Below are 25,382 nucleotides of genomic sequence, written 5' to 3' on the forward strand. Positions count from 1 at the left end.
ACTAATGTTGTATGATTGGTTGTTTCTCGAGACCACTCCCAAGGAATTACACTTGTTGAGATGTTTTTCAAAATGGCAGCTGTAATAAAAAGTGAAGAGAGAAAAGCATAATCCTTGCCTCTGTGTCCTTACTAGAACTGAAACTTTCATACTGATAGTTAGGAATCATTTTCATTACATTAAACAGTCCTACGAATGAGGGCCTCAGCATCTACTAAGCAGTCCAAATAAAATAGAAAAATAAATCCGCAAAATTTATTTTTAAATCCCATCCCTACATCAAGTCTACAGTGGTCAAAATAAGAAGCCTTTATAAGCTAATCCTCAAAATATTGAAACTATATAAAAGTAGCAAAAATACAAAGTAAAGTTTACAACACACAGTACATAACATATGACAAAAAAGAATAATCTAATCAAAATATATTTTTACTTTTAGCTTGACCAAATTAAATAATTATTGATAATTACCGAAGCCATGGGACTAGCCGAAGCCCTGAAGTTTTCAGCAATTAAACTTAGGAGCCTCAGGAAAGTTTTGTCTTCGTAATCATAGCGGTGTCCAAGTACTATCGATACAATAATGTTGGCAACAGCAGCATTCATGATCGTTGTGTTGTTAAAAGGTTTTCCTGAAAAGTATAGTTAGAAAAGAAATTGTAAGTTATGGGTTTTATATTTCAACAGTTTTAGCATCACTGAAGTAAACAACCAAATAACGGAGTATTTCTAGATGGGCTTTCAAGTGCATTCATCTATACAGTACTGAATGAGGAAAGAGAAGTAGGTACTGTAGCCCAACACTTAAGCTTCAATGAGTAAATAATTGGTGAAATAATGAAAACAAAATACTCCTAGTAATATGGAATCCAAACAGAATAGTGCAGAAAAAAATAATTACCTCAACGAATTAAACAGTATATTTTCTAGGCAAAAATAAGACCACACAAAGCTTTCAAATTACAAGTACGAACAAGACTAGTAAATGATAATTTAAATATTATTAGGCAGTACATGATACAAGCTGTTTAAAGAACACTTTATAGAAGTATATATTGCGACGCAACTCTGAAATAATTGAATCAACTGTCAAAGTACAGCAATGGAGGGTTGGCAATGCAATGAAGAGTAAAGATATAGTGAAGTATTGGTTGCTGTCTCACCTGAAACAAAAACAGAAGGCTGACGTAGGGAAGATGTTTTGTTGAGTAGCAGGAACTAGAGGGTAGTGCCATGCATGTTATTAGATTACAAAAAACTATGGAAACCCAAGGGCACATAGGGACGATGGGTACATGCTACTTTAAAGGAATTATTGTCCTGACAAAAGCACAGTTAATCTCAAATGACATCAATGAATTTAATTATGAGTCAATGTTTTCATCTCAAATTTTTTTAAGCATATTTATTGACAATCAAAGATAGTGGGTAGCATCAAATACATTTTCTTTTACTTCTAATTACTAAGGGGCAGCTATAAACATTATTCTATGTATGACACAATATTAGAAATGAGCCCTGTCAAGTTACATATAGAATAAAGGATCAGGGTGTGTGGTCGACGAGTTTTCAATCCTTTAACAATGTAAGGCTCATCATCAGGACATTTCAAATTAAATACCTGAGATTCAGCTGTATAGTAGGTGGCAGCAGGCAACAAAAGAATGCAGAGAGGATATCATGCACTGCTACAAATAATGTTATGTTAAGAATATTTATAGAGCACATGTACACCATACGGTTTCTTAATACACAGCCTTGTGTTACAGGGAGCCAATATAGCTTCCTCATAAGCGGAGTGGCATGATGCCATCACGGCTAGTGATGGGTCAGTCTAGCTGCCTGATTTTGCACCAATTTTAATCTTTTTGTAAAATACCCCGGGAGGCCAAAGTAAATTGAGGTAGCATAGTCAATATGAGAAATGACCTAAGAAAGAACAACCTGAATAACAGCTTCTGTATTAAGGAGTCTGCTAATTTTCCTTATCTTTCAAAGTTGGGGGCATGGCTAACAGCCGGCGATGGCAGTCGTGGCTCAGTAGAGCTCCGGACCCTACGGGGGGGGGGAGTGGGAATTTGCATTTATACTCCATTTCCACGGCCGCATTTGATGTGGGCTTGCTGGTGTGGATGCCCTTAGTCCCCGGTAGTAGTGGTGGCGTCTCGAAAGTTGCTGCAGAGTAACCGGGAGGCTGGCACCGCCTTGGGCCTACCTGTCCCGTGACGCCGGAGGGAGCTGGGAGCTGGTTTGCAGAGTGCACCGGTGAGTGGGGCTGCTGGGCCTGGCCTCTCAGTGACCCGAGGGGCGGCGACTCCTTTTCCTGGATCCCTGCTCCGGCTATCGACCCCTTTGAGAGGCACGGAGTGGTTGCCGAGGACCGGGGTGACTTACTGGGCAGCGGCAGGCTTCACGGAAGAGATACGACCTGCTGGTGAGCGGCCGGGGGGCGGAGCAGGAGAGACGGCGCAGCGCTGAGGGAGCGCGCTGGGGGCCGGACGGCCGCTCGGCGCTGCTCCGCCATATGTGTGTGCCCCCCGTGGATTGAGTGGTGCAGGGGCTGCCGGAGCCACGCCTGGGGCACTTTGTGACTCCTTTTCCCTGGATGCCTGCAACAGCCACCGTCCCTGTAGTGGAGACGGGCTGGTGGTGGAGTGGGAAGTACGGAGGGCGAGGCTGTCTGGCTGGCTAGCGCTGCAGGAGTTTCCTGGGACCCGTCTGTGATTTAGGGGCCCTGAGCTGGCTGGTCGGGCCCCCCCGTTTCCTACCCTCCCCCCAGAGACCGTACACGCCGAAGGCCCCTCCTACGTGGTGCTGCGGATTGAGAGACAACTACTGGGCCCTGGGGACCCGACTGGTGAACACTGGTGCTGGCACGAGTGGGACGTGGGGAGACTTGTGAGGAGAGCAGGCGAGCGGATTGCGATATGGTTGGCCCCATGAGCCACTGTACTTGGATACTCTGCTGAGGGAGTTGCAACCCACTAGCGCTGCGCCCCACTACCTGGCTGGGGCTCTGACCACTATAGAGACAGGACTACCCCCCACTAGCTCATACCAGAAGTGTACAGTTGCGCAGTACTAATCCTAGGAGCGGGATCGTTACCCCTTTAGGACCAACTGCGGGGATGCCCCGCCGAGAGGCCAGGTGGTGACGTCGGGCGATGGGCAGGAACCGGGCAAAGGCAGCGGAGGGACAACGGAGTACCGACCCCCCTTCCAACATGTCGGACCAGGTTAGCAGACCTCCCCCCCAGGGCAACCCTGAGTGACCACACGGAGGGCACGCAAGATAAACTGGATCTCATCCTGCAGGAGATACGGGACTCAAGGGCCGCAATGGAGCTGCAGATGGGTACGCTCACTACGGGACTGACACTGCTGAAGGCGGACCATGCCAAACTAGCTGATACAGTTAAAGACCACGGCCAATCCCTTGCGGACCTCGTCCCTATGGTGGCGGACCACTCCTCCTCCCTACAGCAGCTTCAGCAGCAGGTCACCTCCCTCATGGACCGAGTGGAGGATGCGGAGGGGAGAAACCGACGCAACATCCGCGTTATAGGTCTGCCGGACCGCTTCGAGGGGAATAGGGCGGCTGACTTCAAGGAAACATGGGGGCATATTATCAAGGGGGTTTATCTCCGCTTTTTTGGCTTTAAAAGCCAAGAAAGCGGAGATAAAATGATCTCCCTATTACCAAGCTGTCGCTAACACCAGTTAGTGACAGCTAATAGGAGATAGCGACCATCTTGGGCCTTGCTTTGCATGTCAGTGATATTTATCACTAATGACATGCAAAGTGGGCGTGCCAAGATGTTAGCGACTGGAAACAGTCCCTAACATCGCTATCTCCTATTACCAACTTTTGGAGATATTCCCGCTAAGCGCGAATATCTCCAAAAGCTAACACCTGCCCTGAGCAGTTCTTAGCCATGTTATCCAATGGGAGGTGGATAACATGGCTAAGAGCATTTGCTCGATAATGCATGAATATCGCTGACTTTTCAGCGATATTCATGCATTGCGGACGTTTTTTATCGCATTTGCGATAAACCTTGTTAATAGCAAGGTTTATCTGCGATAAAAATCGCCGATGTGCGGCGATAATTTTTGTCTCTAAACAAGTTAGAGACAAAAATTATCGCTAGTTGTTGGTAATATGCCCCATGGTTCCGTGAACATGTGGCTCAGGAGGGACTCTCCCCCTACTTCTGCGTTGAGAGGGCACACAGAATACGGACGGGAGAACCCAAATCTGGAGCGCCGCCCCGACCTCTGATCGTAAAAATACTCAATTATAGGGACTGCGATGTGCTCTTGCCGAAAGCTAGAGAAAAGACGTGAATCCAGTATGAAAACCACAGTGTCTCTCTATATCCGGACTACACTGTGATGGTGCAAAGACAGAGGTCTTTCTATCAGGCGGTGAAGAAAAAGCTACAGACTGCACAACTCAAGTACGCCCTCCTATATCCTGCCCGACTGAAGGTGATGCATGACAGGAAGACTCACTTCTTCGAAAGCCCGGCGGATGGGGAAGAATGGATGGAGGTCATGTGAATCGGTACTAGTCAGGCTAGCCGCCTGGAGGGCTCCTCACAGGATTCGGAAGCGCCCCCGAAGCGGACCTCTAGAAGAACACAGGGCACTAACCGAGGGAAAGGCGGAGCGGGACCCTCACGAGAACAGCAGCAGAAGGACCAGGAAGGGGCACTGGCGGTGGACGGCTCCTTCCGCGAAGACTCAAACAAGATTGCCACGGATTTGGAGGACAGTACGGTACATTCAGACTCTGACCATAGTGTCGTACTCTTCCCCACCATCACGCCGAGAACAGCAGATGATCTGATTGATGAATAAGGAGAGCAGCTGGGGCTCGGCACTTGGGACTCCTGCTACTGACTGTACTGTAAGACGAGCATGCACCCAGCAACAGAAAGACTATTGTATCCTTTTAAAGAGATAGCTCACTGTATGAACGGGTGTACTAGTAGGGACGATTATTGTTATGAGAGATGCTAGCAGTGAGTTCTGCCACTGTGTTCACAGGATTGTGTGCCACCTAGAGATCTAGATGCTTGATGGGGGGCTTTGTGCTATTTAATGTTACTCTTGCTATGCTGCTGCTAGCACCCCACTCACCCTGAAGTACATGACCCCCCCACCGGGAGACTGGGCACTTTTGAGCCATTGAGTCTTAGGCCATTTGAGGACCATGTTTCGACATAAGGTTGGCTACCTTCCACATGGCGTATGCACCGTTATTTGTTATATACAATTTGTGCACAACTGTTGGGCCCAGCGCAGTTTAGACGTTGTGCCAAGTTTTGTTCAAGCTGTTAGGGTAAAGGAGCTCCTGGTCGGTACTGCCTTGCTAGTGTCACGCGGAGTTGAGCTCTGCTTCTGCATGGGACAATGACGGGGCATGCTGCCACAATAGGGTTGTACAACTTGATTACATGGAACGTAAGGGGCCTGGGAGCAATACAGAATAGGCATCGAATACATGCATTCCTCTTTAGACGTAGGACACAGGTAGCATTCCTTCAAGTGTCTCACCTGACTGATTCCGAAACGCAGAAAATTTGTAAAAAAATGGAGGGGTACCATCTATTCCAGGGATTATTCCGCTTTTGCTAGAGGGGCAACTATCTGGGTACGGCATGGGGTTCCCTTTGTTGCACTTCAACGCAGGATAGACGATCAGAGACAGTACATACTGGTGAAGGGCACACTTGATGGTTCCCTGGTTGTCCTTGGGAGTATCCAAGCTCCTAATTTTGATCAAGACCATTTTCTGAGTAAGCTGAGTGGGGTTTTGGCTGATTGGGTCGGGATTGGAATGCGGTGCTGGATGTTGTCCTGGATAGGTCACACACCCCTTTACACAGTAAAACTGTTAGTAAGATCGCGGACCAATTCACTACATGGGCGAGCGGGTGGATACTCTCAGACTGTGGCGCTGTCTCTACCCGACACATAAGGAATACCCCTTCTATTCCCCGGTCCATGGCCTCCATACTAGACTTGATAGGTTCCTCTGTTCCAGTTCACTTCTCGCGAAGGTCCACAGCTCCACATATCTAGCTAAGACCTTTTCCAACCACAGTCCCCTAGAGCTCACACTTTGATGGGGCATGGTACCTACTCCAGTGCCCACCTGGAAATTACACCCACACCTGCTTGAAGACGCCGCATTTCGCACAACACTCTCCGACACTATTACCCATTACCTAGCCGAAAATTGAAACACTGCGACATTGCGCTTGAGTGAATGGGATGCGCTGACGGTAGTGGTCAGAGGGGCGACGATAGGACAGATAGTGGGGGCTAGACAAGAAACACACCAGAGACTGCAGGACATTGAGAGTAGGTTACACGTACCGTAGAGGGAGGCAGTATCAGACCCTTCCAAGCGAGTGCTGTTACAATCCACTCACATAGATCACGCAGAAACTCTGGAGACATTGTGGACAATAGACTACAGAACATTTCTTCAGCGTAAACATGTGGAGGTGGACAGAGCCGGTACCCTGCTTGCTCGCATGGTTAGAGACAGACCCGACCCGCCGACCATATCTAGTATCCGCACCATGGAGGGGCACGTGGTCCACACACAAGCCGAAATAAATACCGCCTTTCATGATCACTTAGAAAAGCTCTATGCACCCCACCCCCCCCTTCTTGGTGGACAGCTCTCTCATTGCCGACTTCTTTCAAGACCTTCCATTCCCGAACCTTTCGGAGGAAGTATAGAAAAACATAGACAGTCCTATTACTCAACAGGAGATGTGTGCCGCAATTAAAGGTTTAAATCGTGATAAAACGCTGGTTTGGATGGACTTCCTGTTGAGTTCTACTTTACATACGCGGAGTCCTTGGTGCCTACCCTGGAGACCGTCTACAAGACGGCTCTGGAGACGGGCCGACTACCGGACCCCACAATGCAGGCGCTGGTCATGTCTATACCCAAGCCGGTACGGGACGGATTGCACATGTCAAATTATAGTCCCCTCTCTACGTTAGCCACCGAATACAAAATATTGAGTAAGGCCCTCTCCAATCGTATACAACCGCACCTCCCCGCACTTATCCACAGTGATAAGTGTGGTTTTCTCCCAAACCGCAGTACTTCACTTAACACTAGACGGTTACACACGGTAATGGCGGCTACCCCAAGGGCCCACCGCCGCACTGGGTGTATTGCACTAGACCGTAGGCCGGCATTTGATTCCCCCTCATGGGATTTCATGTTTGCAGTGTTGCGATGCTTTGGGTTTCTGGACACATACTTAAAATGGGTCCGTTTATTGTACACATTCCCGATGGCTAGGGCCTGTACAGCCTGCTATATCTCTGATACATATAATATCCATTGTGGCACAAGACAGGGGTGCCCTTTGTTCCCCTTGTTGTTTGTGCTGGCATTAGAACCGCAGGCCCTGGCTCTTTGAAGATCGGCGGCCCAGCTTGGTATCTGCGTCGATGGTGTGTATCACTTACTATCTATCTATGCAGACAACATGCTTTGAATACTTGCGAGAGCTCACGGCTGATGCGCCTCTCCTCCGGATATATTTACTATCTTTGAACGTCTATCGGGTCTGGCTATAAACCCTGACAAATCAACCAGTTACTTTTTCCAAGAAACACCACACATCACTTATTTGCAATTTAGCACTTACTCCTTCTCGGTGGCTCCCGCTACCTTTAAATACCTCAGTATCTATGTATATAGAACGCAAGAGGACCAGATAGAAGGCAAAATCCAGCGGGCAATAACGGGGCTCCGTGCCAGTGTGGTATTCTGGTCTTCTTTGCCCCTCTCAGTAATGGGGCGGGTTGCCATCTCAAAGATGGTGATGCTACCTCGTCTGCTATATTATTTTGTGAATTTGCTGGTCTTTCTCCCACATCTCATTTTTAATACGCTGAACGCAATGCTGACTACCCTCATCTGGGGCGCGGGTCGGAGACGCATAAGTCTCCGGAAACTTCAGCTTGGGACACAGAGTGGTGGCCTAGGGTTTCCCAACTTCCGGGGTTACGACTACACTAGCCAACTCCAGTGGCTGTCATATTGGACCACAGGGAGGAACCTATGCGAGATTGAATTTACACCACAGAGGCTAGATAGAGGGGAACTACACACCCTGTTGTTATTGAGGGCCCGGATTCCTCCCGACTGCCCCCCTACTGCGGACTACCCTGCTATGTTGGAGGAAGACTTTGGCTTACACATCTATGGCAACCCCATACGCTGGGAATATACCGCTATTGGGCATGCCCACTCCACACGCGAGACTCACACAGAGTAGAATTCAGGCTTGGACGCACAGCGGGATAGAAGAGGTGGGAGCTTTTTTTCGGGGATGGTACATTGATGGACCATGAGTCCTTTTTGCAGGCCACTGGGGCGCCGCCACGCCTCTGCCTGCTATATGCCACTATCACGCACTACATTAAAGCCACTTGGGCCCCACACCAGACTGAACCCCCGCACATACCCTAGTACATCTCCTCTATTACATGGGATCTGGGGGACATCTGGTGTGTTGGTTGTATACTGGAGTGAGGGCAAATGCAGCGATCGCTCTTACCTCCCCTAGGGAACAATGGGCAACGGACTCCGGTGTGGAGATTACAGACCAGGTGTGGAAACATATACTGCAGCATCCCAAAAAAGTGTTGCGTAATGAACGGCTCAAATTCATACAGGCGATGGTGCTGCATAGATCGTACCTTACGCAGAAGCGAATACACCGTATGTTCCCGGACTCCCCCCATTGCTGCCCCAGATGTAGAGGAGATGAGGCGGGCTTCATCCATATGCTAAGGTCTTGTCCTTGACTGCAGGGCTATTGGGAGGGGGTGCGACACTCCCTAGCCTCAGTGACACAACTACCGGTCCCGGAAGACGCCCTGTATTGCCTGGTGGGCCTTCGCAGGTATTCCAAGGTTCAGAAGGTGCGACTAAAGTTTGTGGATCTTACCCTTATCTTGGCAATTAGGGTGATTACTATGCGGTGTAAGTCCCCCAGATGCCCGGCGGTCACGGTCTGGCAAGCTGACGTGCCCCAATGGGGTAGGGCGGAGGGAGCTGTTCTCCGGAGAGAGGAGGAGAGGGGGCTGAGGAAGCAAGATATCTCCCTGGACTGGGAAGCCATGTTGATTGGGTTGGAAACACTGGACCTGCCCCCACACAGGATGCCACGTCGCAATAAAGCCAAGAGTGTGAGTCCATTCGTGCCTGTACGGCCCGTGGAACAGAAGTCAGTTCTAATGAGAATTGGACCACACATATTATTGTTGGCCCAAAAGTTAAATTCACCAATTAATAGTATTTTGGCATGATGGACTACTAAATGGGCTATTTGTTCAGCAAATAACTGCGTGAAGAGAGGCATTTTATGGGGGAGCCTATACAACAGCACACAGGTCAGGAGGGTCAGGGTGGAGTTTAGTTTAATAACGAGGCTTTCCACAGAGGGGATATCTATCGCTATAAGGGTGGTAAACTTCAACTCTTGATGAATTATGACAGCCACCCCTCCCCTTGTTTTCCCTAAGAGATGACTGGCCTGAAGAATATAGTAGTTGCTAGGGAGACTGGCAAGGATTTCAGGGTTGACTCCTGGGAGAGCCATGTTTCAGTTAAAATGTCTAGATGTCTAGTTTTACGGAGTTCAAGAGGTGAAATATTTCCTGTTGATTTCTCACAAGGGACCGAGTATTCAAATATACCATTGTTCGTTCAACAGCAGCGGTGCATCCATTGGGGCGTAGGGGCGTAGCCCCACTAAGCCTGGTGGACGCACCTGAGGCTGCAGCAGAGAGTGAGCACCTAAATAAGAGAGAGCACCTAAATAAAAAAATGCAGCGCTTCAATCGGGTGTTCCGACCAGGACAGACCCGATGGAATAGGTAGTGCGCAGGGGGTGGGGCTGGGTTACAACAACATCAGTGTCTGACTTGACTGACTCTGCTGCGCATGAGGAATTCAGGAGGAAACTTACCCGCGCATGCGCTTTAGCCGTCAACTTTGTCAAGTTGACTGAGAGGGACCGAAGGGGCCAGGGGTGTGTGTCTTTGGCTGGACCCCGTCCTTTGAGAAGGCGCCAGGGCGAGTAGACTGTGTGCCCCCCTAGCCAATCCTGGCGCTTATGCAGGGCCAGGATTGGCTGGTCCACCGCGCCGAAATACAGGCAATCTATTATTGGATGCTGCGCGTGGGTGGGTGGGACACTGGGGCAGGCTCAGCAGCACTTTATCAGTCATGGCATGATGGCCAATCACTGTGACTTCAGCGGCATGTGAAGCCATTCAGTGATTGGCCATGATTCGGGGACGTGTGTCGGTGTGCGCCGTGACGTTTCCTACTAGTTGCACTGTACTTAAGTTTCTGTAGGGGGCGGGGGCTCCCTCTCTGTTTCGTGTGCGCAGGCCAGGCAGCAGCCAGCAGACCGTCACTAGTACTTGACTAACTTCACTGGACTCTCTAGTCTACTCTCTCTCTACTCTGACACAGCAGAGCAGCACTGAGTTCTTCCTTGTTCAGTTGTCCGTCCGTCAGACCGTCACGTCACTCGTGCTGGTTAGTAGTGGTTTGTTTATTAAAATTGTTGGTTGGTTGGCGCCGTCAGTATCGCTACCCCCTTGCCCCCAGTACTGTCACCAGGTTCAAGCCCTACCTCGCCGCCACTGAGTGAGATCTGATCGTGCGACTCAAACTGTTGATCACTGTTAGTGTTAGCATACTTCAGCTTCCTCCATTATTTAGTACAAGCGTCTCATGCAAGTTGAAGTTCTCTCACTTTCTCTGTAGCAGGTAACAGGTTCCCCACAATGGAGAGGTATATTTCTAACATTTAAAAGACGCTCGTGCGATCAACCTTCAACAACATTGCATCAGCTGCTAGAGGCGAAAGATTATAGATGTCACTGAACGTTGCATATCACCGGATAACTGGATGTGAAACTGGTGGCTTTCCTTGTGGGTGTATTGTGCAGTTTCTTCGCCATTCTTGTCCTCTTGGACCACTTGATAAAGAAATACCTCTTTGTAGTGCACGCCACATATCAAAGTGCCATACCGCCCCTGTTTATGAATGGGTGCAGAGGAGCTCAGCTGTCGCCAGACAATTCGTGAGCATCGCCAGCATCGCCAGTTGGAGACTTTCGCCCAGCTCACATGTTGGGACTTAAGAGTGCATGTGTTGATTGGGCGGAAGTTATGCGCTTCCACAAACAAAGTGCTTGCCTTCCGCTCAGCTGTGAGCATTTTATTTATCTCGCTGCCTGAGGTTGGACTTTCAGGGGCGCACACATGGTAATTCTATTAAATTGTCTTAGAATACAATATAATTTAGGATTTTGTTCTCTGGCAGCAGAACAGATGGTAAGAGGGCAGTCACTATCCTACATGAATGTTTAGGTCTGGCTAGGCTGGGCCTTGGGCAATTAATGATTGACATTTTGATTTACACTAATACAGTGTTTTGTTTCCAAGTTAATGCATATCGATTTTCTTGCTCTCTGCTTGTAATGCTTCACAGGCAGCACTATATAACACTCTTTTAAAGCCCGACTGTGGGAAGGCACCTTTGACATACGCTTGTGTCTATTTCCTATGCAGCATTAGGATGCAAATGTAAACACCGTGCACGTGCGTAGCATATAATTTCACGCTCGCACATGCAACACAGACCTATTGGCATTGCCTCTGTTTGATTTGCGTCTGTAGAGGAGAAACTGCTTATAACGTGCATCCCTTAACGTTCGCCCCTTCTCCCTAATTGTTGCATGGTTTACTTTACTTCTTGAGTTGCTGGAAGCTGATGACAATTGTCAACCAACGGGAATGAGTCATATGGCAGAAGAAGTTGCTGAACAAGAACCGCCCTTTACCTGTGTCATTTTCACTAGTGTTTAGGCTGAAGTGCGGTTAGCGGAGCCGAAGTTGAGCGTACACCGGCACAGGACATGCAAAACTGTCCTCAGTTACAACACCATATCCGTCGTTTGTTTGAATTCTCCGACGAGAACGCACTGCTTGCTGTCTGTAGGCGTGGGAGGGATTTGTACAGGGCCTGTTGGCTCCAACCCCTGCAGGCTAATGATTGACGATTGTGTGCAATGCCACAGAGACGAAATGTTTTCTCCCGGAAGTAACACCTGCCCAGTGCCGTGACAGTGTTATCGACTTGTGCAATCAGAAATAGAGAAAGGGGCTCACCTTGTCCCAAAAGAAGGCCACAGACTTACTCTGCGCAGTTCCAGCAAAGTCTCCGGATTTTTCAGGGCGCGCAGGCGAGATGGGGGCCTGTAAGGTTTGTGTGTAGTTACTAGCCAAAACGTGGCTTGGGAGCGTACTGGTGATATTTTGTTTGTGGGGACAGATTTTTCATTTCCATACTTATGGCCCACCTCGAAATTTAACTTCAGTGCACACGCACCCAAAGCTCCGTCTTTAAAAGTTTACTACTACTCAAAGCCCTCACAGAGCCTTTATAAAGCCAAGAAACTTTCTTAAGCTCCTCTCTAGTCTAATAGCTCTCAGACCATATCTACTCCCCCTGGATTGGCGATGTACATCGCCGATCGGGGGGGAGTAGATACTTACTGCCCTTTTGTGCAGCAAAAGTCACCTTAAGTCAAAGCGGAGCAGCAGTGCCTAAAGTGGGCTCATAAATCCTCTGTGCCTCTCCCTTAATTAGAGGTGGTTCACAAATGTTTGATTCAGCTTATTTATCTAGTTGGGAGAAAAATCGGTGGTTACATCATATCGTCACATAGACTTGTTTGTTCTTTTTGCACTAGGATAAGCCCACTTGCCGCAGTATCATATCACAGCGAGCTCTTTACTGCCAACTGAAATTCATGTAGGAGTAGGACCCAGGGAAACTTCCTGCAGCACACCATGGTAAAAAGAGAAACCTTGAATCATTTGTGACGCCCATGTTTATGTGACCTGTGTCTAGCTGTTGTGTCTTACTATGTCTCTGGATATATGCATTTTAGACCTTGGATATATTACTGTGCCATGTGGGATCATGTCTATATGTGTGCGTTTTCTGTGTACCCAAGTCTGTGTGTCTACTGTCTATGCACTTTTTACGTGGTATGCCTGTGTGCAGCGTGTGTTTGAGTAAAATCATGGGCGTATGCCTGTGTCTGTGCACTGTGTGCGGTGTGCCCATGTCAGTGTGTACAGTGTGCTGGGCCAGGCCTGTGTCTGAATGTGTACTGTGTCTTTTCACTGTCTGTTTTACCATGTCTGGGTGTGTGTTGTGTCTGTGTGCCTATGTCTGTGTTTTGTAATGTGCCCGCGTCTGTGCATGTACAGTGTATGTGATTGATATCTCTTTGAGCTTTGTATGTGTGCGTATCTACGGCTTTTTTGAGCTGTTTTAGTGCGTTGTAGCTGCATGGTTATGTCTTTACCGCTCCGCTTTTAAACCTATGCTCTTTCTAATGATGCTTAGGTAAAAGGCACTGAAAAATACGTCATTTGAAGCAAATGTTCCCACAATTCTTTGAGACTAGATTTGCCCCCTGGCTACTCCTGTGTCTCATGACCATGCCACAAGAGGCGCCAACTGCATTGTGGGCCTTGGGCTCCCGCCTTTGAGAGAGCAAATTTAGGAAAGCATTAAAACGGCACTGTTTTAGATCTTGCGTTCAGTTTTTTGGGTTGACTGTGCGCCGAGATAGCCCGGTGGGGGTGATTGATTCATGCACACACAATTAACTTATATTGTATAATAGTCATAGAAAATCAGTTCACATGTACCCATAGGAACTTAATGCAGGTATTTCTATGTTTTTGTGGAGTAGAGTTCACTGTATCTGCAGGAACGGAGTATACATCAACGTCTGAGGCAGATGATAAAATATATGTACAGCTCATGTATGGTAGAAGCTGCACCTGGTCAACAGGATCCATCATACTGTTTGGGTTTGAATCTGATGGCCCTCGAACAAGTGTCTGAGACATGCCAGCAATCGCACAGAAAGCCCCCTCTAACATCCCCAGAGTAGCCTTCGATGCAGACCCATGGTCGAGCTACACTGATGGAATTGCTTCCCTGGAGACCGCTATTGCCATGAACCGTTGGTCAACAGGACCAGTGTTTCTTGACTAGTTTAGGGAGATTGGTCCATACTGCCGCAGAGTGACAATGTCTACATTTTCATGCTATCATGAGCATTCCATCCTTTTGCATTCCCAGTGAGGTTCAGCTGGTGTTGGGAAATATGTAAAATGTTGTTGCAATTAATTAACTAGCTATCTGGTCAAAGTTAAAGTGTGCTTCACTGAAGTCTGTATTTGCCATCAATCATAAGGGGTTTCAATGTGCCTCATTAATATTCATTAGGCAGGTAATCTTGCGACACTCTGTGATTGTACTATTTACGATGTAACCTATTAGTACATGGATTGCATTGCAAAGGGCATTCCCGCTCACATACAGCATAATTTGCCTCTTCTTGCAGCATAATTTAGTCAGCCCGCCACATACTCCATGTATCTCGTGGGTTTCAAAAATGAAATGAGCTCAGCTTTCTGGCTGCCAAACACCCTCAGGGAGAATTTATTTTGACCCCCGCTTGGAGCAAATGGTGTAAATAGGTCGGTGAGTGACTGCTTTTGTCAGAGAGATCCTTTTATTACTTGCAGTTTCTAAGTTACAATCCTAACATACAACAGCGAGCTATTACCTGTCATCTAAGAGCTGGATGCAAACTGCAAGGAAAAAATTGGAGCGTTATGTTTTTTCCCCACAGTCTGTTTGATTACCCTACTGTTTCAAAAATAAATTGTTATCTTTTCATTTTCAGCACCTGACAACCTGAAACATTACCGCATTTGGGGCAATTTCTCAGCAAACAACATGAGGACCCCACCCTCCTTTGCTGCTCTTTCACCCCGGCTACCACCCAGCAAACACCAGTGTTAAAGGTAAGCAAACTGATGCTATTTTTTTACATGGGAGTTAGGGCTACCTATGTATGTGGTCACTCTCAAGGCCCTCAAGCAGTGTCTTTCAGTGCCTTCAGCAACCACTATCGCACAGAGAGGCAGGAGCGAGTACGGCTCTATTTTTTGCAGTCATTTGAGATGTATTACGATAATGCACAATATATATGTATAATGTATTTATACTGAAATTTGATATTATTGCACTGCACCTTATACGTTGTACTTTGATTATTGACAGGTTTCTTTAATATATATATTGGTAAGGCCAGCAACACACCATCATGAATACAGTACAAGAGCTGATTGCAAGGTCATTCCAGTCACGGCCACTTGAACAAAAACTACAGATAAAGCAATTAGGACCTCATCAGCCTGAAATAAACCTACAGCTCACTACCCAGGACAGAGGAAAAATGTCAAAACATACATTCTTAAATGCCTGGTGTAGGAAGGTACATCCTGACTATGGTTGCCCCCAACTTTTTGCCCTGTGTTTTAGCTGGTTTTGGACATAGTCGACCTGGGACCCTGCCAATCAGGACCCCAGGCCTACTGCTCTCTCTTTAACATGGATTCCATGTACCCTAGGTACATTTCCAATTGGTACTGGGCCACCTTATCAGACCCCGTAACGCAGGGCATAGGTGTACCCAGGGCCGCCAGGGGCTGCAGCATGTATTATGCCACCCCTGGCTGGCCTCCTAAATTTGACACAACTGGCTGCATGACAGCTGGGGCAAAGTCGTGTAATCACCCTTTGCTTTAGGTATAGTAGCTCTATATCTAACCATACAATGGACACCCGAGTTCCTATCAGTCACTCCTATGGCAGGCCTTGACAATCCTGAAGGCAGAGTGCGTGGGCTCGTGTGAACTAGGTTCTGGCCCGAGCCGAGCCCGGTTGCAGCTTGCGGAATCAAGACCCAATGGCTGTTCCATGATAACGCGTACCACATCGGTAACTTCGGTGTCGCGTTATCAAGGCATGTCGAGTAAGGTGTCATACGAATCGGGAGGCTGCCCCCTCACCAATTCTGGCGACGAGGTTAGCATTCCGCCCTTCTAGAGGGACACAACATGTACGTAACTGTGAACCCCGGTTAAAGTTAACTAAAGCCTCAGCTCCACAAAATGGATGCTGCCACCACAGACACGAGTCTGACCTCCTGCTGCTGGGAGTCCTTCCAGCGAGGAGAGCTTGGACAAAGGGTTTCCTGTCGAGGGCGGTGTTCGCACCGTCCCAGACAGGGTTTGTGTATTCTGGGTAGGTAGGGCTTTTGCGAGAAGGTGACTGCGGAGTGGCACCCCGGTGCTCACTACGCATCTGCCGGTCAGAACCAGTTCCAGGGGCGCCAGCCCTGGCCTGGGGAAAGTCCGGCAGGGGAGAGGGGTGTAACTACCCCCCTTCCTGGTCCCACCCTTAGGGCAGGACCTAGTCATGTACCCACCCCTTTCTTTAGGATAAAGACCGGAGCGGGGACCCTTCCAAATTAGATCATCTTTGAATCAAGAACTACTTTCTACGAAAGGACACTCAAGACTCTTCTCAAGATTTCTCCCTTGTGACTAAGGAGTAGTCACCCTGCATCAGCGGGCACCACCTAAGAACTCTGCGGTTTGCTGCAAGTCCTTCCTCAAGGATCCGACGGCCCAGCTCGACGAGAACCGGCTTCCCTGGCACCTCTGACCTCTACCCACGTCATCAGCTCAGCTGTGATCTGTGGGTGCGACGAGACCTCGAGGGACCGGCCATCATCAAAACCTGCACGCTTTCTTAAACAGCACGACCATCGAAGTAATTCCCTGGTGAGTGCTCTGGGGTCCGAGAAGCCCCGACCCTGAGCCGCTCCAGCACCGAAGTGCAGTCTCCCAGCATCTCCACGATCTGCGTGGGGCCCTTCTGCTCGCTGCTCAGCACGTTGTCTGGTCACTAGCCGCTGGCTTGTGCCCTTCTGTGACGACATCCGACAATCAACACTGCTAAGTCTGGTTGCTCCAGACTGGCCCTTGCTTCCATCTTTGAGAGAAGCCCCCCGGACCCTCCTGGTCCACTCAAGACGCCATCTTAGGCCCACCACGTGGCCCTGAGATCTGCCAAGGCTTGTTGCCCCATCCTGGGCCCAGCGACGCCGACAGCATCATCCTTCGTGGGACAGCTCGCACCTCCACCGTGGTCGCCGACAACGCCTCCTGGTCCGTGAGACTGCAGAGCCTAGCGTCGCCCACTCACCTGGTCGAGGTGACGGCCAACCGGTGCCCTCCTGGTACCCTCTGACTACTGGCTAGTAGTACGAACTTGGTCCCCTCTGCTTTCAGGTATCAACGATCTCTGATCCAGGCTTGGATCTCTACGAACTATTCATCACTGGTCGCCGGCCAGCAACTCTTTTCTTCCGGCTCCTGGCTCGTCAGCGAAGACCCCGACGCCTGTAAGACTTGTGCAGCCGCAGCCCTCGTGGCTAGGTAACTCGGCATTTCGGTGCCTGCATAGCCTCTTTACTCTAGGGTCCTGAGTCCCTCGCTTCCGACTTGCCTTATCGGGTCCGCCCGAGACCTTAAACTTTCCGTGTCCTCGGACACTTGTTATTGTGCACTTGAAGTATTTTCCTAAGAGATTTGGTTTGTGCTTAGTACCCTGTCCTCATAAAGAGTACAGGGCTGTTGTGATTCTTAATAAATATCCTGTTTATTTTCATAACACTTGTGTGGTGTCCTTTCACTTGGTGTTCAAGGGGTACATGTGTGGTAAACAGCTGGCTTAACACGCCCTCTCGAGTCTTTAGCCTTAGACTGCTCATATCCACGCTACTAGGATAGCTGGTCTTTAGGTTGACTTACAACCAATCATCATAAGGGTCGTTTGGAACGATACATAGCGGTCGCTAGAATAGCGAACGCTGCATATCGGGCCAACTTCTCACATTGGTGAGCAGCGGTTGGGATTTGAGCTTGCTGTTGTTTTACCACACGTATCCTAAGAATATCTTGTTGAAAGATCACATAAGTACTGTTAGTACATATAACTAAAGCTTAGAATACTCTGAGTTCTACTGAACCAGCTGTTGCAGCTCCTCAAGGCTTAGCACACCTTGGCTGCAACTCTTAGCAAGGGAACAGTAGGTAAACACATAGTGTAGGTAGGTGCATCACTTACACCACACTAGAAACAGTATGTCGGACAAAGGAGGAAACTCTGAGTCTCCCCTTGTGTCAGTTGACCCTCCACAGGTCATCCCTTCGAGATATACTGTGCTGAGCTTCAAGGAGTTAAGACAAGTGTGTCACTCCAGGAAGATCAAGCAGGGGTCTAACCCCACAACGTCCTTTCTGATTGGTCTCTTGGAGACTTATGATGCCAGAAAAGCTGAGACCCTTCCCAGCTCTTCTAATCCAGAAGGAGACATGCCTCCCCTCGAGGGAACCAGAGGCGATCCTGACCTCATCCACCTCTCCACTGAGACTGACGAGGTAGAGGACGATGAGAATGAGGATCCCTCTGGGGATGAGGCAGATAAGGGACAGGTAGAAGTCGTAAGACTAAGCAGGTCCAACTTAAGCAAACATGACAGTGGTACTGGGGGACTCCTGGGGCCGCTATCAGGTCAGCTTAACATTGGGAATGGACGAGCCAGATCTCTGTCAAGAGACTCTGGCAGATCCCTTCAAACCAATGGCTCTCACAACTCTTCGCAAAGAGGGATGACGTCCCCTCAGCGGAGAGTGTACGAAGCTAAGGAAAGGGCAGCTAATCTGAGGATCGAAAGGGAAGAACTTGCCCTGGCCAAAGAAAGGCTTGCCTTTGCTAGAGAGCAACAGTTAAGTGGGGTAGTCCCCACTGGTGGCAGCATTGTACCTAGCAATAGGGAAAGGAGTTTTGATACAAAGCACCTGAATAAGATAGTGCCCCCCTTTAAAGAAGGGGATGACATCCACAAATGGATTACTGCGTTGGAGAGAGCCTGCACTGTGCAGGGTGTTCCCCAAAGTCAGTGGGCAGCTATCTTGTGGCTCTCCTTTGATGGTAAAGGTAGAGATAAGCTCCTCACCACAAGGGTGGAGGATGCTAACAATTACCAAATCTTGAAGAATGTACTGGTTGATGGGTTTGGTTTAACCACTGAACAATACAGGATGCTGTTCAGGGATACCCAGAAAACGCAGTCTCAAGATTGGTCTGACTTTGTTGATTGTGCCACTAAGGCTTTTGAAGGCTGGCTACTGGGTAGTAAGGTTACTGATTTTAAAGGATTGTATAATCTAATTATGAGGGAGCAAATCTTAAATAATTGTCAGAACCAGCTATTACATCAGCACCTGGTAGACTCTGATCTGACCTCTCCACAGGAATTGGGTAAGAGGGCAGACAAGTGGGTCAGAACCAGGGTTAGGCCTAAAAACCAGGGTGGTGACCAGAAAAAGGAATCAACCAAGCCTCAAGAGAAGGGTGGGGATAAATCCACAGAGAAGACTTCCCAAGGGCCCCAAAACTCCAACAAGGGTGGTGGGTCCCAGAACACTCCTTCAGAACAGAAGAAACCTTATTGCCATACCTGTAAACAGGTGGGCCATTACAAAAGTGATGCCAAGTGCCCTAAAAATAGCAATAAGGAAAACATACCCCCAAGTAACACTCCCAGACCTCCTGTTACCACTAGTGGTAATCCCCCAGGTGGTGGGAGTGCCCCCAAGAATGTGGTGGGCATTACTTTGGGCAAACAGGAGGACCATGGCCTAGCCAGGTTCCCTGACCACACTCTTGTCTGTGAGACTGGCATGGGGTTTGCCAACTTCACTACTGGACCCCACGTTTTGGGAAAGTATAGACAAGAAGTTTTAGTGAATGGTCAGAAAGTTGAGGCATTCAGAGACACCGGGGCCAGCCTCACCATGGTGAGTGACCATCTGGTCCCCTCTGCTCAACTGACCCCTGGTTTTACTTATCAGGTGACAGACATTCATGGAATGAAGAGAAGGCATCCCATGGCAGTAGTCAAGCTCAGCTGGGGTAATGTCACAGGACCCATGAGAGTGGCAGTGACAGATAACCTACCTGTAGATTGCTTACTGGGGAATGACCTGGAACTCTCAGAATGGGCTGAGGTGGAACAAGAAACTCATTCCAGAATGATAGGCCTATCCAGACAGGTTAGTGGGGCAGTAATAGCTACAGCCCCAGTCCAAGCACCATTCCTCCCTGAAAAGGTTGGAAGGGCAGTGGTAGCCACTGCCCAGGCTCAGACAGACTTTCCAGAGCAGGATAGGAGGGCTGTGACAGTCACAGCCCAAACACAAACTGAGTGCCCTCCTGAAAAGGTTGGCAAGGTTGAAATGGTCTCAGCCTCTACTCAAACAGATAGTGAGGTTGTGAAGCCTGAAACAATGGATCACTCCACTCAAACAGAGAGCATTGAGGAGGAAGAAGAGTCTTCCCCCTCCCAGACACTAGGTGAGAGCCAGCCTCCTCAGGGAACTGACTCTACCCCTGTTGAAGGAACTGCCCCAGAGGTAGTCAGGCCTAGCCTGGCAGAGCCCCTGATGGCAGTGGACCCTTCCCAGGTGGCACCCCGTCTGGAGCAGGTAACCTGCACCTCTCTACCCTGCCTCAGTCAGCCCAGGGCTGAAGAGATCAGGGAGGCCAGTGGTGGACCCCAAAGGGCCCCCTGTCCAAAAGAACCCCTTAATCAGAAGATTAGGATCACTGAAGCTGGTAAACCTAGCCAAGTGAAAATGAAACAGACTCCTGAGGGATCCCCCTTAAAAATAGTTAGGGAACTCCCACAGCTGGACACTGTTGGGCACAGCCAAACATGGGGCCTAAAAACCCCAGACCTGACCTGTCCCCCCAGTAAGCCAAACAGAGGGACTCAGCCTCCAGCTTTAGGTAGCCAGAGGCTGACCCTGAGAGCTCAGTGCATCTCAGCTAAAGAAAGGAAGGCACACATGATGGATGGTGATGGGAGGAAGTTGAGCCCAAAGGTAGAGGAGCCTCACTTCAGTACTCCATCCCAGCATCAGCCTTCTTCTTTCCCAAGACACACCAGAGACAGAGATTCCCTATGGTGGAGACCCTCAGATACCCTTAGGGTGAGGGGTTGCCTAGTGGACCATGACACAGGGGGAAACCAAGCCAGAGCTGGTCCTTCCTTATATGGCCACTTAGGTAAAAGAGGCTTACCTGGACAAGGATAGCCTTATCTCCTTTCGTTTGGGGGGGGGGGCGGTTGTGTAGGAAGGTACATCCTGACTATGGTTGCCCCCAACTTTTTGCCCTGTGTTTTAGCTGGTTTTGGACATAGTCGACCTGGGACCCTGCCAATCAGGACCTCAGGCCTACTGCTCTCTCTTTAACATGGATTCCATGTACCCTAGGTACATTTCCAATTGGTACTGGGCCACCTTATCAGACCCCGTAACGCAGGGCATAGGTGTACCCAGGGCCGCCAGGGGCTGCAGCATGTATTATGCCACCCCTGGCTGGCCTCCTAAATTTGACACAACTGGCTGCATGACAGCTGGGGCAAAGTCGTGTAATCACCCTTTGCTTTAGGTATAGTAGCTCTATATCTAACCATACAATGGACACCCGAGTTCCTATCAGTCACTCCTATGGCAGGCCTTGACAATCCTGAAGGCAGAGTGCGTGGGCTCGTGTGAACTAGGTTCTGGCCCGAGCCGAGCCCGGTTGCAGCTTGCGGAATCAAGACCCAATGGCTGTTCCATGATAACGCGTACCACATCGGTAACTTCGGTGTCGCGTTATCAAGGCATGTCGAGTAAGGTGTCATACGAATCGGGAGGCTGCCCCCTCACCAATTCTGGCGACGAGGTTAGCATTCCGCCCTTCTAGAGGGACATGACATGTACGTAACTGTGAACCCCGGTTAAAGTTAACTAAAGCCTCAGCTCCACAAAATGGATGCTGCCACCACAGACACGAGTCTGACCTCCTGCTGCTGGGAGTCCTTCCAGCGAGGAGAGCTTGGACAAAGGGTTTCCTGTCGAGGGCGGTGTTCGCACCGTCCCAGACAGGGTTTGTGTATTCTGGGTAGGTAGGGCTTTTGCGAGAAGGTGACTGCGGAGTGGCACCCCGGTGCTCACTACGCATCTGCCGGTCAGAACCAGTTCCAGGGGCGCCAGCCCTGGCCTGGGGAAAGTCCGGCAGGGGAGAGGGGTGTAACTACCCCCCTTCCTGGTCCCACCCTTAGGGCAGGACCTAGTCATGTACCCACCCCTTTCTTTAGGATAAAGACCGGAGCGGGGACCCTTCCAAATTAGATCATCTTTGAATCAAGAACTACTTTCTACGAAAGGACACTCAAGACTCTTCTCAAGATTTCTCCCTTGTGACTAAGGAGTAGTCACCCTGCATCAGCGGGCACCACCTAAGAACTCTGCGGTTTGCTGCAAGTCCTTCCTCAAGGATCCGACGGCCCAGCTCGACGAGAACCGGCTTCCCTGGCACCTCTGACCTCTACCCACGTCATCAGCTCAGCTGTGATCTGTGGGTGCGACGAGACCTCGAGGGACCGGCCATCATCAAAACCTGCACGCTTTCTTAAACAGCACGACCATCGAAGTAATTCCCTGGTGAGTGCTCTGGGGTCCGAGAAGCCCCGACCCTGAGCCGCTCCAGCACCGAAGTGCAGTCTCCCAGCATCTCCACGATCTGCGTGGGGCCCTTCTGCTCGCTGCTCAGCACGTTGTCTGGTCACTAGCCGCTGGCTTGTGCCCTTCTGTGACGACATCCGACAATCAACACTGCTAAGTCTGGTTGCTCCAGACTGGCCCTTGCTTCCATCTTTGAGAGAAGCCCCCCGGACCCTCCTGGTCCACTCAAGACGCCATCTTAGGCCCACCACGTGGCCCTGAGATCTGCCAAGGCTTGTTGCCCCATCCTGGGCCCAGCGACGCCGACAGCATCATCCTTCGTGGGACAGCTCGCACCTCCACCGTGGTCGCCGACAACGCCTCCTGGTCCGTGAGACTGCAGAGCCTAGCGTCGCCCACTCACCTGGTCGAGGTGACGGCCAACCGGTGCCCTCCTGGTACCCTCTGACTACTGGCTAGTAGTACAAACTTGGTCCCCTCTGCTTTCAGGTATCAACGATCTCTGATCCAGGCTTGGATCTCTACGAACTATTCATCACTGGTCGCCGGCCAGCAACTCTTTTCTTCCGGCTCCTGGCTCGTCAGCGAAGACCCCGACGCCTGTAAGACTTGTGCAGCCGCAGCCCTCGTGGCTAGGTAACTCGGCATTTCGGTGCCTGCATAGCCTCTTTACTCTAGGGTCCTGAGTCCCTCGCTTCCGACTTGCCTTATCGGGTCCGCCCGAGATCTTAAACTTTCCGTGTCCTCGGACACTTGTTATTGTGCACTTGAAGTATTTTCCTAAGAGATTTGGTTTGTGCTTAGTACCCTGTCCTCATAAAGAGTACAGGGCTGTTGTGATTCTTAATAAATATCCTGTTTATTTTCATAACACTTGTGTGGTGTCCTTTCACTTGGTGTTCAAGGGGTACATGTGTGGTAAACAGCTGGCTTAACACGCCCTCTCGAGTCTTTAGCCTTAGACTGCTCGTATCCACGCTACTAGGATAGCTGGTCTTTAGGTTGACTTACAACCAATCATCATAAGGGTCGTTTGGAACGATACATAGCGGTCGCTAGAATAGCGAACGCTGCATATCGGGCCAACTTCTCACACCTGGTACACAAAAGCTGATTCTGTTTTGCTTCCCCTGCTTGCTGTTTGGTGGTGACTTTTCTTGGACACGTCAAGGAATAGTTGACTTGCAGCATATTTCTGAAAAAATAAAGAAGCATGCGCTCACAAGAAATCATCTGGAAAACCTGACAAGACTGGGAATGTTGGGGGAAGATGCACCAATTGAACAGCAGATAAATGATGCATATCGCAAATCCATTCAAAAACACAATGAAGCTGTTGATAAGAACAGACAAAATCTATCCAAGATCATTGATTGCATTCGTTTCTGTGGTGCTTTCGAACTGGTATTGCAAAACCATGACGAATCAGAAACTTCCTCAAAACCTGGGATCTTCCTAGGCCTAGTGGATTTAATGTCAACCATAGACAAGGATTTGGAAACACATTTAGCACGTGCAACAGTCTTTAAGGGCACCTCTAATACAATCAAAATGAACTCCTTGACTGTATGCTCGAAATTATAAGAAGCCATATTGTGCAAGAGTTGCGAAACACAGACTTTGTGGCTATTCAGGCTGATGACACCAATGATGTGGCCACTAAAACACAGTCCGTGTTAGTGTTTCGGTACCTTGACAGTGACAGAAACGTTGTGGAGAGGTTCTATGGCTTCACACATTTAAGAGACTCTAGTGCAGCAACCATCACTGAAGCTATACTGTGTCAATTGGACTTAATTTTCCCGGACCTGCCTCAAAAACAAAAACTTATCGCACAAAGCTATGATGGTGCGTCCGTAATGAGTGGTAGCCTTAGTGGAGTACAGAAACGAATTAGAGATGTGTACCCTAATACTCATTTTTTGCACTGTTACGCCCACCAACTCAATCTTATTATGCAACAGGCGGTATCAAAGATCAGAGAGACACGAGTTTTCTTTCAGGATATTGGAGGCATAGCAGCATTCTTCACACGTTCCCCCAAAAGAACAGATGCCCTTCATGAGATTGTGGACAAAAGCGTACCAAGGGGATCCTCAACTCCTTGGAACTTTCACATTCGTACAGTCAACATAATCTTTGAACAGAGGGAGGGCCTTGAGAAATGTTTTGTCGCCATAGCATCCAGAGAAGACTTTGATCACACAAGTCACAATGAAGCCCATGGCTTTATTAGAATACTACAAGACAAAGAGTTTCAGTTCTTACTGTTTTTATTTCATGACATAATGCGTCATGGTGATGCGTTATAAGATCAGTTGCAAAGAAAAGACATAGATACTATCTCTGTGAAAGCCAATACATCTACATTTGTACAAAAGATTATGAAAGTGAGAGATGGGGTTGACGATTTAGAGAGCAAACTGCTGGAGCATTCTATTTTTGCAAACCGCAGACAAAACATCACCTCTCTGGTTCGAATTGGAAAGGAGATATGTGACATTGTAATTGTGCAGGCACAAGAACGTTTTTCATTCACAAAACATTTGGTGAGTGCCACTTTATTGCAAAGTAAAGAGTTTGCACAATATGATGAATCCTTCCCTGAGCGTGCTCTGAATCAGGCTGTGGAAGCATATCCTATGCTCAAAAAAGAGCAGCTGAGAACTGAGTTAACTGTACTCTACGGAATGCCTGTGTACCAGAAGGCCACAAGCGCCTTGACTTTGCTGAGTTTAATTCATAAACTGCATATGGAAAACTCACTTACAGAGACAGTGTCTTTACT

The 25,382-nt window shown here is 49.0% G+C and overlaps 1 protein-coding gene across 1 annotated transcript in view; it reads right to left on the bottom strand.

Moving 5' to 3' along the window:
• Window positions 1–25,382, bottom strand: part of LOC147706984 (cytochrome P450 2K1-like) — a 233,287-nt gene that overhangs the window by 129,713 nt on the left and 78,192 nt on the right. The window contains exon 4 of the mRNA XM_086926216.1: window positions 472–632. Coding sequence (XP_086782342.1) covers window positions 472–632 — 161 coding nt within the window. The remainder of the gene's footprint in view (window positions 1–471; window positions 633–25,382) is intronic.

The sequence above is a fragment of the Lissotriton vulgaris genome, chromosome 6 (assembly GCF_964263255.1).
Source record: "Lissotriton vulgaris chromosome 6, aLisVul1.2, whole genome shotgun sequence".
In the NCBI taxonomy this organism is placed as follows: domain Eukaryota; kingdom Metazoa; phylum Chordata; class Amphibia; order Caudata; family Salamandridae; genus Lissotriton; species Lissotriton vulgaris.